General features: G+C 43.3%; 2 protein-coding genes across 3 annotated transcripts in view; one reads left to right on the top strand and one right to left on the bottom strand.

Moving 5' to 3' along the window:
- KLHDC1 (kelch domain containing 1) overlaps nt 1-18,062 on the bottom strand; it is a 69,505-nt gene extending 51,443 nt beyond the window's left edge. For both annotated transcript variants that reach the window (XR_008659524.2, XM_055289473.2), the window contains exon 1: nt 16,247-18,062. Coding sequence is in view for 1 of the 2 variants with exons in the window: in XM_055289473.2 (XP_055145448.1) it covers nt 16,247-16,342 (96 nt within the window). In the remaining variant the exon portion in view is untranslated. The remainder of the gene's footprint in view (nt 1-16,246) is intronic.
- LOC129487933 (small ribosomal subunit protein eS17-like) lies at nt 2,468-2,994 on the top strand. The gene has a single exon (XM_055289476.2). The coding sequence runs from the start codon at nt 2,509-2,511 to the stop codon at nt 2,914-2,916; it is 408 nt and encodes a 135-aa protein (XP_055145451.1). The 5' UTR covers nt 2,468-2,508; the 3' UTR covers nt 2,917-2,994.
- Nucleotides 18,063-18,703: the final 641 nt, after the last annotated feature.

Here is an 18,703-nt window from a genome sequence, read left to right on the forward strand (position 1 = left end):
GTCTCAAAAAAAAAAAAAAAAAAAAGAGTATCTTGTCTACCATGTCTCTCTCTCTCTCTCTCTTTTCTCCTCTCTCTCTCTTTCACATACACACACACACACACACACACACGTAAAAATAGAAAACTGTTGTATTAGTTCCAAGGAAATTAAACTTACACTCATGTCTGAGTCTTTTCAATAGATGGTGCAAAAGAATAAAACTAGATTCTTATCTTTCACCATATATAAAAATCACATCAAAATGGATTAAAGACTTAAATCTAAGACTTCAAACTATAAAACTACTACAAGAAGACATGGGGGGCCGGGCGCGGTGGCTCACGCTTGTAATCCCAGCACTTTGGGAGGCCGAGGCGGGCGGATCACGAGGTCAGGAGATCGAGACCACGGTGAAACCCCGTCTCTACTAAAAATACAAAAAATTAGCCGGGCGTGGTGGCGGGCGCCTGTAGTCCCAGCTACTCGGAGAGGCTGAGGCAGGAGAATGGCGTGAACCCGGGAGGCGGAGCTTGCAGTGAGCCGAGATTGCGCCACTGCACTCCAGCCTGGGTGAAAAAGCGAGACTCCGTCTCAAAAAAAAAAAAAAAAAAAAAAAAAAAAAGAAGACATGGGGGAAACTCTCCAGGACATTGGTCTGGGCAAAAATTTCTTGAATAATACCCCACAGGCACAGGCCACCAAAGCAAAAATGGACAAATGGGATCATATCAAGTTTAAATGCTTCTGCACAGTGAAGGGAACAATCAACAAAATGAAGGGACAACCTACAGAATGGGAGAAAATATTTGCAAACTCCCCATCTGACAAGGGATTAATAACCAGAATATACAAGGAGCTCAAACGACTCTACAGGAAAAAAATCTAACAATCTAATTTAAAAATGGGCAAAATACTTGTATACACATTTCTCCAAAGAAGACATATGAATGGCAAACAGGCATAGGAAAAGGTGCTCAACATCACTGATCATCAAATAAATGCAAATCAAAACTACAATGAGGTATCATCTCACTTCAGTTAAAACGGCTTTCATCCAAAAGAAAGGCGATAACTAATGCTGGCAAGGAAGTGAAGAAAAGGGAACTCTCATACACTGTTGGTGGGAATGTAAATTAGTACAACTACTATGGAGAACAGTTTGGAGATTTCTTTAAAAATTAAAAATAGAGCTACCATATGATCCAGCACCCCCACTGCTAGGTATATATGCAAAAGAAAGGAAATCAGTGTATCGCAGAGATATCGGCACTCCCATGTTTGTTGCAGCACTGTTCACAATACCCAAAATTTGGAAGCAACTTGTGTCCATCAACACATGAATGGATAAAGAAAATGTGGTACTCATACACAATGGAGTACCATTCAGCCATAAAAAAGAATGAGATCCTGTTATTTGCAATAACATGAATGGAACTAGAGGTCATTAGCTAAATGAAATAAGCCAGACACAGAAAGACAAACATCACATGTTCTTACGTGAAATCTAAAAATCAAAACAATTGACCTCATGGAGAGAGAGAGCAGAAGGATGGTTACCAGAGGCTGGGAAGGGTAGTGGGAGGGTGGGAGTGGGTGGGTAGAGATGGCTAAAGGGTACCAAAAAATAGAAAGAATAAGACCTAGTATTTGAGGAAGCTGCGAAGATGGCGGAGTAAGGCGTGCCGTTGTAAGTTGGCCTCTGGGCTGGGGGCGGGCAGCCCCCGGGAGGCCGAGTGCATCTGTTGGACCTTGCAAGGAGAAGAAAAAAAAGAGATCGGCCAGAAGAAGGAACTAACCGAACATTCTTCCTCCCTACCTTACAGAGGGGAGTGGTCATCTACACTAAAGCAAAGTGTCACGTGCGTCCCTGCGAAGAGACCACCAAACAGGCTTTGTGTTCCTCAGCACAGGAAGAAAATTTTCCTTGACCTTTAGGTGCTTTTATATTAATCTCAAAAACAAAATTCTGAACTCAGGACTTGGCAAGTGTCTCTATGTTGTCTCCTAGAGTGGGTAGTCCTGCTTCTTTTACCCAGTTACTTTCCCTATTCTTGAAATGTGGCTATCACTTCTCTACACATTACCTCCATGATTTGGAATGGAAAAGGCCACTTTTCTTTTTGTTCTGCCTCTCAAATTTAACACGGAGGAGCTCCTAGGATTCCAGTTATCCTGGTAAGATCTCCAGGAAGAAAGAAGCAACTCGCATGGGTCTTCTGCTGTTTGCTTAATAAAGACATCATTTTGCAAGCTGAAGGCTGAGTTTCATTTGAAACAGATGCTTAGGTGGTGGTATTTGTGAATACTTTTCATTCCAAGAAAGAAGACTAAAGAAGTAGCAAGTATGGATGACTTCAGGGTTTAAAAAAAATGTCTTCCAGTTTCAGCCACTACCATGATAAGCACAGGTGAGACTGCAGCAGTAAATTCCAAATATGTGTTTCTAATTTGACGTGAAAGATATTAAAAATTTATATTTGTATATTTTAAAAAAAAGACCTGCTCTTTTACCAAGGACCCGCTAACATGGGCCGCGTTCGCACCAAAACCGTGAAGAAGGCGGCCCGGGTCATCGTAGAAAAGTACTACACGCGCCTGGGCAACGACTTCCACACTAACAAGCGCGTGTGCGAGGAGATCGCCATCATCCCCAGCAAAAAGCTCCGCAACAAAATAGCAGGCTATGTCACGCATCTGATGAAGCGGATTCAGAGAGGCCCAGTAACAGGTATCTCCATCAAGCTGCAGGAGGAGGAGAGAGAAAGGAGAGACAATTATGTTCCTGAGGTCTCAGCCTTGGATCAGGAGATAATTGAAGTAGATCCTGACACTAAGGAAATGCTGAAGCTTTTGGACTTCGGCAGTCTGTCCAACCTTCAGGTCACTCAGCCTACAGTTGGGATGAATTTCAAAACGCCTCGGGGACCTGTTTGAATTTTTTCTGTAGTGCTGTATTATTTTCAATAAATCTGGGACAACAACAACAACAAAAAAAAAAAAAAAAAAAAAAAAGACCTAGTATTTGATAGCACAATAGGGTGACTAGTCAATAATAATTGTACATTTCAAAATAACTAAAAGAATATAACTGGATTGTCTGTAACACAAACAATAAATACTTGAGGGGATAGATAACCCATTTTATATTATGTGACTATTATGCATTGCATGCCTGTATCAAAGCATCTCATGCATCCCATAAATATATATACCTACTATGTACCCACAAAAATTAAAATAAAAAAAATTTTCGGACAGTGAAAAAACATAAACTTACACTCATGTCTGACTGAGGAATCCATATTAAATGGCTAAGTAAACAAATAATTATAAGAAGGGGAGCTACTGTATGAATGAATCTAAGGTTTAATGGCATTAGTTTCCAGTAGCCTCATGTGTACTCCTTTATGAAAGTAATATTATAGGCTGGGCACGGTGGCTCACACCTGTAATCTTAGCACTTTGGGAGGCCGACGCAAGCAGATCACAAGGTTAGGAGTTCGAGAGCAGCCTGGCCAATATGGTGAAACCCTGTCTCTACTAAATATACAAAAAAATTAGCTAGGCGTGGTGGCAGGCGCCTATAGTCTTAGCTATTTGGGAGGCTGAGGCAGGAGAATTGCTTGAACCTGGGAGGCGGAGGTTGCAGTAAGCTGAGATCATGCCACTGTACTTCAGCCTGGGCAACAGAGCGAGACTCCATCTCAAAAAAAGAAAGAAAGAAAGAAAGAAATGAATTGTCATTATTGTGTTTAAGTCCTTTCAATGGCTCCCTATTGCTTTTAGCATAGTCGAAAATGTTTATGATTCTATATTATATGGTACCTGCTATCCCTCAAAACTTCAAGTTGCCTTTCACACACAGTACACTTTCAGTACTTAAACATCTCCTAGTTCCTTGCTATGGTAGGACCCTTCATCTATTCTCCTTTCTCTTCTTATAGTGCTCTTTCAGAGTTTGCCTAACTCCTCCTTTTTTGGGAATCATCTTAAATGTACTTCTCTAACCTATTCTCTAAAATAGTTTAAATTATTAAGGTCCCCTATTAAAGGCTCTCATAGTCCTGTACTTTCCCTTTGAAGTTCTTTGTCTGTATCACACCCACCCTCACCACCACCAGTACTGCTAAACTGTAAGCTTCATGAGTACAGGGATCTTGTCTATCTTGTTATGCTCCCAGAGCCTACTACAGTGCCTCACACATAAAAGACAAATAAAATATTTATTGATTGAGTGAGCCACCGCGCCCAGCCCAAGTTTTCCTTCTCTACTGGATTATTCCTATCAATATACAAACATGCCTCATCTCATCTTTCAAAAAAAAATTCTCCCTTGACTCCTTCTCTTCCTATTTCTAGGAATGGTTAGAATATGTTTGACAAGGCCAGGCACAGTGGCTCATGCTTGTAATCCCAGCACTTTGGGAGGCCGAGTTGGGCAGATCACCTGAGGTCAGGAGTTCAAGGCCAGCCCAGCCAACATGGTGAAACTCCGGCCTCTACTAAAAATACAAAAAATTAGCTGGGTGTGGTGGCGGGTGCCTGTAATCCCAGCTACTCAGGAGGCTGAGGCACGAGAATTGCTCGAGCCTGGGAGGCAGAGGTTGCAGTGAGCCCAGATTGCGCCACTGCACTCCAGCCTGGGTGACAAAGCAAGACTCCGTCTCAAAAAAAAAAAAAAAAAAAGAAACAGAAAAGGAAAAAAAATAAAAAGACAAGCTATAAATTGAAGACATATTCAACTCACACAATTTTGTATTTTAAAACTTGTATAAATTAGTTTAAAAAAAGCAAATAATCCAATAGAAAAATGAGCAAAAGACATGAGCCAGCATTTTTACAGAAGACACAAAAAGTCCATAAAGTTAGACACCCAATTTTATCAGTAACCAAGGGCAATGAAAACAAAAACCACAATGAACTATCATGTCACACTCACTGGAATGGCAAAAATGTAAGGCCAGATGGTACCAAATGTGTTGTCAAGGATATGGGGCAAGGAAGTGGCTGGTGGGAGTGTAAATTGATACAAATATTTTGGTAACAGTCTGACATTTCCAAATAATTTTAGAGATGTGCATATCAAGTGATCCAACATTTCATTCATTGGTAGATTCCCTAGGGAATGTACATGCCCTTGTGAATATACAATAGGAAGCATGTTATAAGAATGCTTACAATAGCAAAAAATTAGAAACATTCAAATATTCACCAATAATGGAATGGATAAATTGCAGTAAACTCATACAGTAGAATGTTATACAGGATATACATCAAATGAATGGATCTAGAGATGATGATTTTCAAATTATTTAACAACTGGGCAGCATAGGCATTGACCAATCAGAATAGACGTCAAACAACAACAGGTACAGCCATACAAGTACACACCAGTTGACTATAAGCAATGTATGAATCTAAAAACTAAAAGAATTCATGAAAGAGGCTGGGCTCACACCTGTAATCCCAGCACTTTGGGAAGCTGAGGTGGGTGGATCACCTAAGGTGAGGAGTCCAAGATCAGCCTGGCCAACATGGTGAAACCCCGTTTCTACTAAAAATACAAAAATTAGCTTGGCGTGGTGGCGGGCACCTGTAATCCCAGCTACTTGGAAGGCTGAGGCAGAAGGATCACTTGAACCCGGGAGGCGGAGGTTGCAGTGAGCTGAGATCACGCCACTGCAATCCAGCCTAGGCAACAAGAGCAAAACTCTGTCTCAAAAAAAAAATTCATGAAAGAAAACATATGCTATGATTCCAAACCAAATAATATATTGTTTAGAGATATATGTGAGGTAAAACTATAGAGAAAAGAAATTTAAGATAGTGGTAACCTGTATGAGTGGGGGTGGTGGGAGCAATGTAATCCACACAGGAGAAAAGGAAGCTTCTAAGGTATTGTTTATTTCTTAATCTGGAAACTAAAAAGTTGTTTACATTTAAATAATACTTATTTTATACAGTCTATTGTATATATATTTCAAATTCAAAAATTAAGTAAATAAAATTTTAAGAAATGAATATTAAGTAGCTCACAGAATCATCAGGGAGGCTGGAGAACCAGCCTCTGGTCTATGTAAGGAAGGGCGAGGTCTGAAACCATGCCAAGAGAGCAGGACTGTGGTCACTGGTGCACACCACACTGCTGCCTTTTATGCAAGGAAACTTGATCTTCCTAAACTGTACTGCAGGCTAAGAATCTTCTACAGGTCATGGTTTTTTTTTTTTTTTTTTTTGAGACAGAGTCTCGCTCTGTCACCCAGGTTGGAGTGCAGTGGCGCGATCTCGGCTCACTGCAAGCTCCGCCTCCCGGGTTCATGCCATTCTCCTGCCTCAGCCTCTCTGAGTAGCTGGGACTACAGGCGCCTGCCACCGCACCCGGCTAATTTTTTGTATTTTTAGTAGAGATGGGGTTTCACCGTGGTCTCGATCTCCTGACCTCGTGATCCGCCCGCCTCGGCCTCCCAAAGTGCTGGGATTACAAGCATGAGCCACCGCGCCCGGCCAGGTCGTGATTTTTTATATCTGTATTCCCAAGTCCAAATCTAGCACAGATTCATCTAACCAATGGAGTCCTAGACACTTGCCTGCAACCTAGCTGCAAGTGAGGCAGGAAAAGTTAGTACCTGACTTTCAAGTATTTTTATTGGGTACATACTATGAGCTGTAACCAGTTCTAGACATTGAGGATACAACAGAGAACAAGTTATATATCTTATATTTTATGAGGATAAGTAGGAGACAACTAGAATAAATACCCTGACAATATTCACTCACTAGGGGAATACCACAAATAGAGAAAGAAGGTTTATATTCTGGTCATTTAAAAAGAATGATAAATGTCTTCCATATGACATAGATGACCAATGTGATCATTTATGAATATAGAAAGTAGAACTATTAGGTTAAAGAGAAAACACATCTTACATTTTTAATACACATTGCTAAATTTCTCCTCAAAAAGGTTATACAAACTTGTACTCTTATTACCAGTGTACTAGTAATTCATTTCTCCACATTCTTTGCCAGAATTCTAATCTTCACAAATTGGAGAAGAAAAACCTTATTGTAATTTTTACTTGGGTTTCTTTTGTTTGTATATTTGTATCTATTTTGTAAATTGCACTTATCCATTGCTCATTTTTCAATAGGTATGTTATCCTTATCTTTTTTTTGAGACAGAATTTCGCTCTTGTTACCCAGGCTGAGTGCAATGGTGTGATCTCGGCTCACTGCAACCTCTGCCTCCTAGGTTCAAGCGATTCTCCTGTCTCAGCCTCCTGAGTAGCTGGGATTACAGGCACATGCCACCACGCCCGGCTAATTTTTTTTTTTTTTTTTTTTTTTTGAGACAGAGTTTCACTCTTGTTGCCCAGCCTGGAGTGCAATGGCATGATCTTGGCTCACCAGAACCTCTGCCTCCCAGGTTCAAGCGATTATCCTGCCTCAGCCTCCCGAGTAGCTGTGATTACAGGCCTGTGCCACCATGCCTGGCTACTTTTTTATTTTTAGTGGAGACAGGGTTTCTCCATGTTGGTGAGGCTGGTCTCAAACTCCTGACCTTAGGTGATCCACCTGCCTCGGCCTCCCAAAGCGCTGGGATTACAGGTGTGAGCCACCATGCCCAGCTAATTTTTGTATTTTTAGTAGAGATGGGGTTTCATCATATTGGTCAGGCTGGTCTCGAACTCCAGACCTCAGGTGATCTGCCTGCCTCGGCCTCTCAAAGTGCTGGGATTACAGGCATGAGCCACCACGCCCGACCTTGGTTACAAATATTTTCTCCTTTGCCATTTGCCTCCTAATTTTCTGGTGTTTAAAAATCAGTTTTTGGTATGTTTTTTTTTTTTTTTTTTTTTTTTTTTTTTTGAGTCGGAGTCTTGCTCTGTCACCCAGGCTGGAGTGCAGTGGCGCAGTCTCGGCTTACTGCAAACTCCGCCTCCCGGGTTCACGCCATTCTCCTGCCTCAGCCTCTCGGAGTAGCTGGGACTACAGGCGCCCGCCACCACGCCCGGCTAATTTTTTGTATTTTTTTTTTAGTAGAGACGGGGTTTCACTGTGGTCTCGATCTCCTGACCTCGTGACCCACCCGCCTCGGCCTCCCAAAGTGCTGGGATTACAAGCGTGAGCCACCGCGCCCGGCCTTGTTTTTGTTTTTTTGATACGGAGTTTTGCTCTTGTTGCCCAGGCTAAAGTGTAATGGCGCGATCTCGGCTCACCATAACCTCCATCTCCCAGGTTCAAGCGATTCTCCTGCCTCAGCCTCCTGAGTAGCTGGGATTACAGGCATGCGCCACCACGCCTGGCTAATTTTGTATTTTTAGTAGAGATGGGGTTTCACCATGTTGGTCAGGCTGGTCTCGAACTCCTGACGTAAGTTGATCCATCCACCTCGGCCTCCCAAAGTGCTAGGATTACAGGCATAAGCCACCGTGCCTGGCCAAAAATCAGTTTTTTAAAAGTCTGATCTGCCAATTTTTTCCATTATAGTTTTTTCCTCAAGATTTTAGAAGTCATGTATTCTCTTCCAGTATTATATAGCTTAATTTTTCTGTATTTAACCCTTCAATCTGAAGGCACCAATAATATTTTCCTCTAGCTATCCTAGGATCATTTATTGCATAAGTGATCACTTTCCCAGATTTGAAATGCTACCTTTTAAATACAAAATGGCCTTATTTTTTTTCCTTATATGCTTGGCTGTTTTTGTAGTTTTTCTTCTTTTTTTTTTTTGAGATGGAGTCTCACTCTGTCACCTAGGTTGGAGTGCAGTGGCGCGATCTTGGCTTACTGCAACCTCCGCCTCCCGGGTTCAAGTGATTCTCATGCCTCAGCCTTCCGAGTAGCTGAGATTATAGGCACATGCGACCATGCCTGGCTAATTTTTTGTATTTTAGTAGAGATGGGGTTTCACCATGTTGCCCAGGCTGGTTTCAAACTCCTGAGCTCAGGCAATCCACCCACCTTGGCCTCCCAAAGTGCTGGGATTACAGGTGTGAGCCACTGTGCCCGGCTGTTTCCGTAATTCCTTTCGCATTTCATTGTACTATCTCTACTGGCATCAAGTCAACTAATTATTATGGTATTGTGATATGTTTTAATATCTGACACGGTAAGCCTTCCATCTTCATTCTTTTCAAACATTTTCTAAATTGATCCTTCTTCCCTTTAAGTCCATATCCATAGCAGAACTATGTATTTAAGCACATGTTTATGTATTTAAGCACATGTTCAAGACCAGCCTGACCAACATGGTGAAACCCCGTCTCTACTAAAAATACAATAATTACCTGGGCATGGTGGGAAGCACCTGTAGTCCCAGCTACTCCGGAGGCTGAGGCAGGAGAATCGGTTGAACCTGGGAGGTGGAGGTTGCAGTGAGCCGAGATCGTGCCACTGCACTCCAGCCTGGGCAAGCGTGAGACTCCATGTCAAAAAAAAAAAAAAAAAAAGGTTCAGAGCAAAACGTATTAATATAAATTGTATTACAGAAATAATACTGTTCAAATGATGAGGGCCATAATAGGAAAACCATAGTATCTGCAAACATGCCAAGATACCGAGTTTTTCCCTTAAATTTGGAAAAGCTATTCACAACTTTTAATGTTCCTTGCAGTAGCACCAAAGTCTGTGTGAATTTCTGTAATGTGGAAAGCATGTAGAACTAAGAGCAAAATCATATCCTGACACCAATTAGAATCGACCATTTACTTTTTTGATATTATCACTTTTACCTCTGGGGGGGCTATTTTCAGATACTAATATAATAGCCTTCAGAATATGTTTGACAATGGAGCAAGTAGTAATTTAGACAAGTATCAGTGAGCTTTGGAACATGTTTGTCCATTTTAATACACTGTTTGTATCAATGAAGAGGAAAATTGTGACTGGAATATATAATCTGGAACCATCTGATCATTATACTTAACTACTGAGTACTGGAATACCACCAGATTCCAGGGCCTTTTAACTATCTTCTGTTTAGAATGACTGGAATAAGATAATTGTTAGAAGAATTCTACTTTTTCTCCTTATATGCCATGTCTTCCTTTTTTTTTTTTTTTTTTTTTTTAAAGCCTATGCTACCCATATGGCTTCTTTTTTGCCTCCTAGTCTCCCTTTCCTTCCACTTATGCCTTAGACGCTTCTTGACTGCTGATAATCCCTGGAATTTAAAAAAGTGGTAGACTCAGGATCTACATCTGTGTTGTATTTTCCAGAGTGGTTCTTACAGCATCTCTACTGACCGAATTAATAAACAGGAGGAAAAGAAGTATTTCAATTCAACAACTGTCACCTGAAGAACTGTGATTTTTTTTATTTTTTTTATTTTTTAAGACAGAGTCTTGCTCTATCACCCAGACTGGAGTGCAGTGGCATGATCTTGGTTCACTGCAACCTCTGCCTTCTGGGATCAAGCGATTCTCCTGCCTTGGCCTCCAGATTAGCTGGGATTACAGGCGCGTGCCACCACACCTGGCTAATTTTTTGTATTTTTAACAGAGACAGGGTTTCACCGCGTTAGCCAGGATGGTCTCAATCTCCTGACCTCGCGATCCGCCCACCTCGGCCTCCCAAACTGCTGGGATTACAGGCGTGAGCCACCGCGCCTGGTAAAAACTGTGTGATCTTATCAATTATACAATTTTCAAGAATAAAACGAGATGTAAAAAATTCAGACATTTAGGCCAGGCACAGTGGCTCACACCTGTAATCCCAGCACTTTGGGAGGCCGAGGCAGGCTGATTGCCTAAGGTCAGGAGTTTGAGACCAGCCTGGCCAACATGGCAAAACTCCGTCTCTACTAAAAATACAAAACTTAGCTGGGCATGGTGGCGTGTGCCTGTAATCCCAGCTTCTTGGGAGGCTGAGGCAGGAGAATTGCTTGAACCCAGGAGGCGGAAGTTGCAGTGAGCCGAGATGGTGCCACTGCATTCCAGCCTGGGCAACAGAGGGAGACCCTGTCTCAAAAAACAAAACAAAACAAAAAACAAAGGCCAAGCGCGGTGGCTCAGGCCTGTAATCCCAGCACTTTGGGAGGCTGAGGCGGGTGGATCACGAGGTCAAGAGTTTGAGACCAGCCTGGCCAACATGGTGGAACCCCGTCTGTACTAAGAATACAAAAAGTAGTTGGGTGTGGTGGCGTATGCCTATAATCCCAGCTACTAGGGAGGCTGAGGCAGGAGAATCTTTTGAACCTAGGAGGCGGAGGTTGCAGTGAGCCGAGATTGTGCCACTGCACTCCAGCCTGGGCGACAGAGCAAGACTTTGTCTCCGGGGGGAAAAAAGTGTTTATTTATGGGCTCAAAAGAAATCTATACAGATATATTACAGATTGCTGTTTTACGTGAATTTTTCACTTAACTTTTACAACCTCAAGAACACAGCAGATGAAGTCTGACACCTCTACAAGCGGCAGAACTCAAAACAATCAAAATTTATTTCTTGTGCATATAGCCACTTTTATATCTAGACTCTTTGCATCAAGAATAAATGGTGGAAATATCAGACACTAATAAAGCACAATCACCTAATTTAGTTTATCATTACAAAGTTGCCTTTGGAAATCCTATATACGTCGGTTGGTATCTGCTGCCCTTGAGGTGAAATGGCCATTAAAGTTACCTACTCTAATCGACTCCTTTTCCTTATTTATAAAATAGGGATATTACCTACTTTTCAGGAATATAGTAAGAATATGTAAGATTAGGGATGTGACAGTACCTAGCACATGCCAGATGTAGTAAGCACTCAAAAGTTAGTTCTAATTTTCCCCCACTGGTACTGAACCAAATTAAAAATAAACACACAAAACAACAACAAAAACCAACTTGAATCTGAGAATTATTTAACATACACAGTACAGGCATACCTCATTTTATTGTGCTTTGCTTTACTGTGCTTGACAGATACTGCAGTTTTTAAATAAATTGAAGGTTTGTGGCAACCCTGCACTCAGCAAGTCCATTGGCACCATTTTTCCAACAGCATGTGATACTCACTTCGTGTCTGTGTCACATTTTGGCAATTCTCACAGTATTTCAAACTTTTGCATTATTATTATTATATCTGTTATGGTGATCTGTGATCAATGATCTTTGATATACTACTGTAATTGTTTTGGGGCACCATAAACTGTGCCCGTATAAGATGGCGAACTTAACTGATAAATGTGTGTGTTCAGACTATTCCACTGACCAACCATTCCCCCATCTCTCTCCCTCTCCTTGGGCCTCCTCATTTCCTCAGATACAACAATATTGAAAGTAGGCCTTGCTGGGTGCGGCGGCTCACGCCTATAATCCCAGCACTCTGGGAGGCCGAGGCAGGCGGATCACGAGGTCAGGAGATCGAGACCATCCTGGCTAACACAGTGAAACCCCATCTCTATTAAAATTCAAAAACATTAGCTGGGTGTAGTGGCACACGCCTGTAGTCCCAGCTTCTCGGGAGGCTGAGGCAGGAGAATGGTGTGAACCCGGGAGGCGGAGCTTGCAGTGAGCCAAGATTGCACCACTGCACTCCAGCCTGGGGGACAGAGCGAGACTCTGTCTCAAAAAAAAAAAAAAAAAAAAAAAGAAAGTAGGCCATAGGCCAGTTAGTAACCCTACAATGGACTCTAAGTGTTCAAGTGAAGGAAGAGTGGCATGTTCCTCACTTTGAATCAAAAGCTAGAAACAATTAAGCTTAGTGAAAAAGGCATGTCAAAAGCTAATACAGGCCAAAAGCTAGGCTTCTTGTGTCAGTTAGCCACATTGTGAATCCACACGGAAAGTTCTTAAAGGAAATCAAGAGTGCTATTCTAATGAAAAATGAGTAATATGAAAGCAAAACAACCTTATTCCTGAGTGGAGAAAGTTTTAGTGGTCTGGATACAAGATCATAACAGCCATAACATTCCCTTAGGCCAGAGCCTAACCCACAGGAGGGTCTTAACTCTCTTCAATTCTATGAAGGCTGAGAGAATTGAGAAACTGCCGAAGTTTGAAGCTAACATGAGTTTTAAGGAAGGAAGCTGTTCTTCAGTACATAAAAGTGCAAGGTAAGGCCGGGCATGGTGACTCACGCCTGTAATCCCAGCACTTTGGGAGGCCAAGGTGGGCAGATCTCCTGAGGTCAGGAGTTTGAGATCAGCCTGGCCAATATGGTGAAAATACAAAAGTTACTAAATTACTACTAAAAATACAAAAATTAGCCAGGTGTGGTGTTACACACCTGTAATCCCAGCTACTCAGGAGGCTGAGGCAGGAGAATTGCTCGAGCTCAGAAGGCGGAGGTTGCAGTGAGCTGAGACTTTTCCACTGCACCACAGCCTGGGCGACTCTGTCTCAAAAAAAAAAAAAAAAAAAAAAAAAGTGCAAGGTGAAGCAGCATGTGCTCATGTAGAAGCTGCAGCAAGTTATCCAGAACATCTGGCTAAGATACCTGATGAAGATGGCTACACTAAACAATAGATTTTTTTTTTTCTGAGACGGAGTCTCGCTCTGTCGCCCAGGCTGGAGGGCAGTGGCGCGATCTCGGCTCACTGCAAGCTCTGCTTCCTGGGTTCTCGCCATTCTCCTGCCTCAGCCTCCCGAGTAGCTGGGACTACAGGCGCCTGCCACCACACCCGGCTAATTTTTTTTGTATTTTTAGTAGAGACGGGGTTTCACTGTGTTAGCCAGGATGGTCTCAATCTCCTGACCTCGTGATCTGCCTGCCTTGGCCTCCCAAAGTGCTGGGATTACAGGTGTGAGCCAACGGGCCTGGCCAACAATAGATTTTTAATGTGGATGAAACAACTTTATATTGGAAGAGGATGCCATCCAGGACTTTCATAGCTAGAGAGAAGTCAATGCCCAATTTCAAAGGACCAGCTAATTCTCTTGTTAGTGGCTAATGTAGTAGCTGTCTTTAAGTTGAAGCCAATGTTCATTTATCATTCTGAAAATCCTAGGGCCCTTAAGAATTATGCTAAATCTACACTGCCTGTGCTCTAACAATGGAACAAGAAAGCCTGGATGACAGCATGTCTCTTTAACAGCATGGCTTACTGAGTAGTTTAAGTGTACTGTTGAGAACTACTGCTCAGAAAATATCACTCACTGCTCATTGACAACCCATCTAGTCACCCAAGAGCTCTGATGGGAGATCTACAAGGAGATTTATCTTTTCATGCCTGCTACATAATATCCATTCTGTAGCCCATGGATCAAGTAATCATTCTGACTTTCAAGCCTTATTATTTAAGAAAATACATTTCATGGCTGGGCATGGTGGCTCACACCTGTAAAAAACACAAAAATTAGCCAGGCATGATGGTGCACACCTGTAATTCCAGCTACTCAGGAGGCCGAGGCAGGAGAATCACTTGAACCTGGGAGGCAGAGGTTGCAGGAGAGACTCTGTCTCAAAAAAGAAAAAAAAACCACACACACACGCAAAACTATCAAAATTGCATTGCATGCTACAGAGAAATATTTTGTGAAAGGAAGGCTCAATGTGGCAAACTTCATTGTCTTATATTAAGAAATTGCCACAGCCACTCCAACCTTCAGCAACAACCACCCTCATCAGTCAGTGGCCATCTACATGGAGGAAGACCCTCCATGAGCAAAAAGAATACAACTCACTGAAGGCTCAGATAATCCTTAGCATTTTTTAGCAATAATTTTGAAATTAGGTATGTACAGTTTTTTGTTTGTTTGTTTGTTTTGTTTTGAGACGGAGTCTCGCTGTCGCCCAGGCTGGAATGCAATGGCGCGATCTTGGCTTACTGCAACCTCCGCCTCCCAGGTCCAAGTGATTCTCCTGCCTCAGCCTCCCGAGTAGCTGGGATTACAGGCATCCGCCACCACGTCCGGCTAATTTTTGTAGTTTTAGTAGAGACGAGGTTTCACCATGTTGGCCAGGATGGTCTCGGACTCCTGACTTCAGGTAATCCACCCGCCTCAGCCTCCCAAAGTGCTGGGATTACGGGTGTAAGCCACCGCCCCCAGCGAGGTATGTACATTTTTTTTACACATAATATTATTGCATACTTAACACACTACAGTGTAAACATGATTTTATATGCACTGAGATATGAAAAAAATTCGTATGACCTCGCTTTATTGCAGTGATCTGGATCAGAACCCGCAATACTTTCGAGGTATGCCTGTATGTTGGTCATTTCAATATGATGCAGTCATGTTACAGGTCTGTCACATAATGGTAGGGAGACAGAAGATGTAGGTTCTACTATCAGTAGAACTTCCAGATGGCTTAAGAAAAAAAATCTGTAAACTAAGAGGGTTGGCATATAGTATTCCTGTTTTCCAGCTTTACCATTCTTGCTTCTATAATTCTGTGATTATGGACACACAACACACACATACGTTCAAACCTCCATTATAATAAGAATTTTAAAGCATAATATTCATTAGCATATTATTGCTAACATGGATCTATTTTGAGACTAGAAAAAATATTCATAGTCATTAGTAAAGAAATGCCACTAAAAATAGCTTAGAAATATTTAAATGCAGGCCGGGCACAGTGGCTCACGCCTTTAATTCCAGCATTTTGGCAAGCCAAGGCGGGCGGATCACCTGAGGTCGCGAGTTCAAGACCAGCCTGACCAATATAGGAAACCCTGTCTCTACCAAAAATACAAAATTAACTAGGCATGATGGCACATGCCGGTAAGCCCAGCTACTAAGGGAGGCTGAGGCAAATCGCTTGAACCCGGGGCGGGTGGCGGAGGTTGCGGTGAGCTGAGATCGTTCCATTGCACTCCAGCCCTGGGCAACAAGAGCGAAACTCCATCTCAGAAAAAAGAAAAGAAAAAGAAAAAAAGAAAAGAAATATTTAAATGCTTCAGTGATTTCGATATTTTATTTCGAATCGCGCCGTGGGAATAAGGAAATATATACAAAATGATACAGCACGGCGTCCTGGGATCCTTCTAAGTCTGCGCCAGTATTTAAGGATAATAATTAATCGCGCTGTAACTGCCTTTGCATTGGGCAAACCGGGGTTACTGAACTGCTGCGGGAGGGGGGCGGAGTGGAAAGGGGCCCGGAGCCGGGTCTGAGGCTTTAACAGAAGAAGCAACGGCGGGACGACGTCAAGCCCTGGCTCGGCTGTGGGGGCGGCGGCCAGCGGAGGGGCTGGGGGGGCGCTGCAGGCGCCGGGCGCGCCAGGCCTGGGCCGCAGCCTCGGGAGCGGGTGTGGCGGGCGCTGCGTCCGCTCAGGCCGACTGTCTCCCGGCGCGAGTCCGCCCCGTCCCGCCTCTTCCCCTTACCACGTAGCCCCCCCACACGTAGAGGAAGTTTCCGTCCACCACGGCGCAGTGGCCGCTGCGTTCCTCCGCCACACAGAACAGCTGCGAGTCCGCCATTCCCGCCGTCGCTGGCCCGCCGCTTGCCGCGCCACAGCCCCTGCCCGCCCGGCGGCCTCGCCTCCAGTCCCGATTGCTCCACGCACGAACGGAATGCGGCGAGGGTCGAGATTGGTGGGAAGGCGGAGCCAGTGCGTCTGCGACGTCCCGCGGCTCTCGCCCAGGAAGGCGAGCCAGGGGCGGCGCGGCTGCGGAGGGACGTTCTGGCTTCCTAGCGGTGGGGAAGGGGCCTGGTCTTCCCACGCGCAGATTTCTCCTCTGTTGAAATTGTGTTTTGGCAGTACAGCCTCATTTAGTAGTCAGTCTGTAGTCAGATTCCTTGATTATCTCAAACTGTCTTTTCTCCAGTTGGTTTGTCCAGCACTGTAATTCGTTGTTAACGCCTCTTAAGACTCTACGTCTTTTTTACTCTAGCTTCTCTCCCTTCTCTTTTGTGCCATTGGTTTGTTATATAGATTAGTTTTCTTGTTTTCCTACAGCCATACCACCTTCTGGGTTTGGTTCCTCAATGTCGTTTCCCAATAACTTGTGCATCCTTTCCCCGTATTTCTTTTAGGCTGGAAGCTGTATCTAAAATCTTTATTAGATTCTACTTCAGATTTTTTTTTTTTTTTTGGAAAATACTTCATATTGCATCACATTAGAAGACACTTAAGTCTGGTGCACTTTAATGATTCTTTCTATTGTTTATTTTTGACGATACAAATAAACAGAGTATCTGCTCCTTTTCTTACACAAAAGGAAGTATATACAGTGTTCCTTAACTTTCTCTTTTCACTTGACGATCCATGTCAGGGTACAGTGGTCTCCTCAGTCCTTTTTATAGCTTCATAGCACTCCACTGATTGGATGTGTCACAGATTCTTATTGATGGACATATCGGTTATTTCCAGGTTTTTTGGCTATTATAAATAATGCTGCGATGAATAACGTTATGCATATGTTATTTTGTATTTCTACAAGCCTACCTTTGGAGTAGAGTTCTAGATGTGGAATTGCTGGGTCAGAGGATAAATGCATATTTAACTTTACAAATGTAACTGGATTTCCCTCAATAGGAGTTTTGTGCCGGGCGCAGTGGCTCACGCCTGTAATCCCAGCACTTTGGGAGGATGAGGTGGGCGGATCACTTGAGCTCAGGAGTTTCAGACCAGCCTGGCCAACCCGGGCAATCCTGTCTCTACTAAAAATACAAAAATTAGCCGGGCGCGGTGGCGCATGCCTGTAATCCCAGCTACTTGGGAGGCTGAGGCAGGAGAATCACTTGAACCCAGGAGGTGGAGGTTGCAGTGAGCCGAGATCGCGCCACTGCACTCCAGTCTGGGCGACAGAGCAAGATTCCTTCTCAAAAAAAAAAAAAAAAAAAAAAAGAAAGAAAGAAATTCAAGATAGACAAAAGTGATCTATGATAATAGAAAGCAGAAAAGTGGTTATTTGGGAGTAGGGAGGGGGAGGGGATTGATGGAAAGGAGTACAGGAAGTGTTCTGGAGTGATGAAAATGTTCTGTATCTTGATTGAGGTGGTGGTTACATGGGTGTATACATTTATTGAAATGCATTGAACTGCATACAGATATGTGCATTTTACTTAGTGTAAGCTATATGTCAATTATAATTCTCACTCCATCACTTTATTGTTACTAGTAATATTGGTATTGTATTTTTGAAATGGAGCACTTGTCCTCCTGGACTGTAGAGTCTGGTGGAGTCTACAGACCAGCAAACACACAATTACCATACCGTGCAGTAAGTGTGAAAATAGCAAACGTCCAGGGCACCTTGGGTCTACAGAGACCCTTTAACTCAGATTGAGGGGAGACAGGGAAGGTTCCTGAGAGAAAGTAGAGTCTAAGCTAAGAACTGAAAGATGAATGGAAGTTGTTCAGGGAACTTTCATTCGTGAGAGGGAAGAGTCAAGGATATGCCTAGTTTACCAGCTTGGTCACTGGGTGGAAGGTGGGTGGAGCCCTTCACTAAGTTATTGAACATGGGAGGAGGAACAGGTTTTGGTGGGGCGGGGGGAGGGCAGGGGCAATGGTGAGTTCATTTGGAGGCATATTGAGTTGGATTTGAAGTCTAAGAGAGCTAAGGGCTAGAGATAGGGATTTTGGAGTCATCAGCATATAATTGTTCATTTAAGTATTGGGACTTTATGAGCTGGCCAGGTGAAGGAGCCATAGAGGAAGAAGTTGAAAATTTATGAGAGAGGCCGGGCGCGGTGGCTCAAGCCTGTAATCCCAGCACTTTGGGAGGCCGAGGCGGGCGGATCACGAGGTCAGGAGATCGAGACCATCCTGGCTAACACGGTGAAACCCTGTCTCTACTAAAAATACAAAAAATTAGCCGGGCGTGTTGGCGGGC

The sequence above is a fragment of the Symphalangus syndactylus genome, chromosome 8 (assembly GCF_028878055.3).
Source record: "Symphalangus syndactylus isolate Jambi chromosome 8, NHGRI_mSymSyn1-v2.1_pri, whole genome shotgun sequence".
NCBI lineage: Eukaryota > Metazoa > Chordata > Mammalia > Primates > Hylobatidae > Symphalangus > Symphalangus syndactylus.

What these genes read in the sequence shown, in the direction of transcription:
- LOC129487933 (XM_055289476.2), top strand. Translation starts at nt 2,509, where the DNA reads ATGGGCCGCGTTCGCACCAAAACCGTGAAGAAGGCGGCCCGGGTCATC.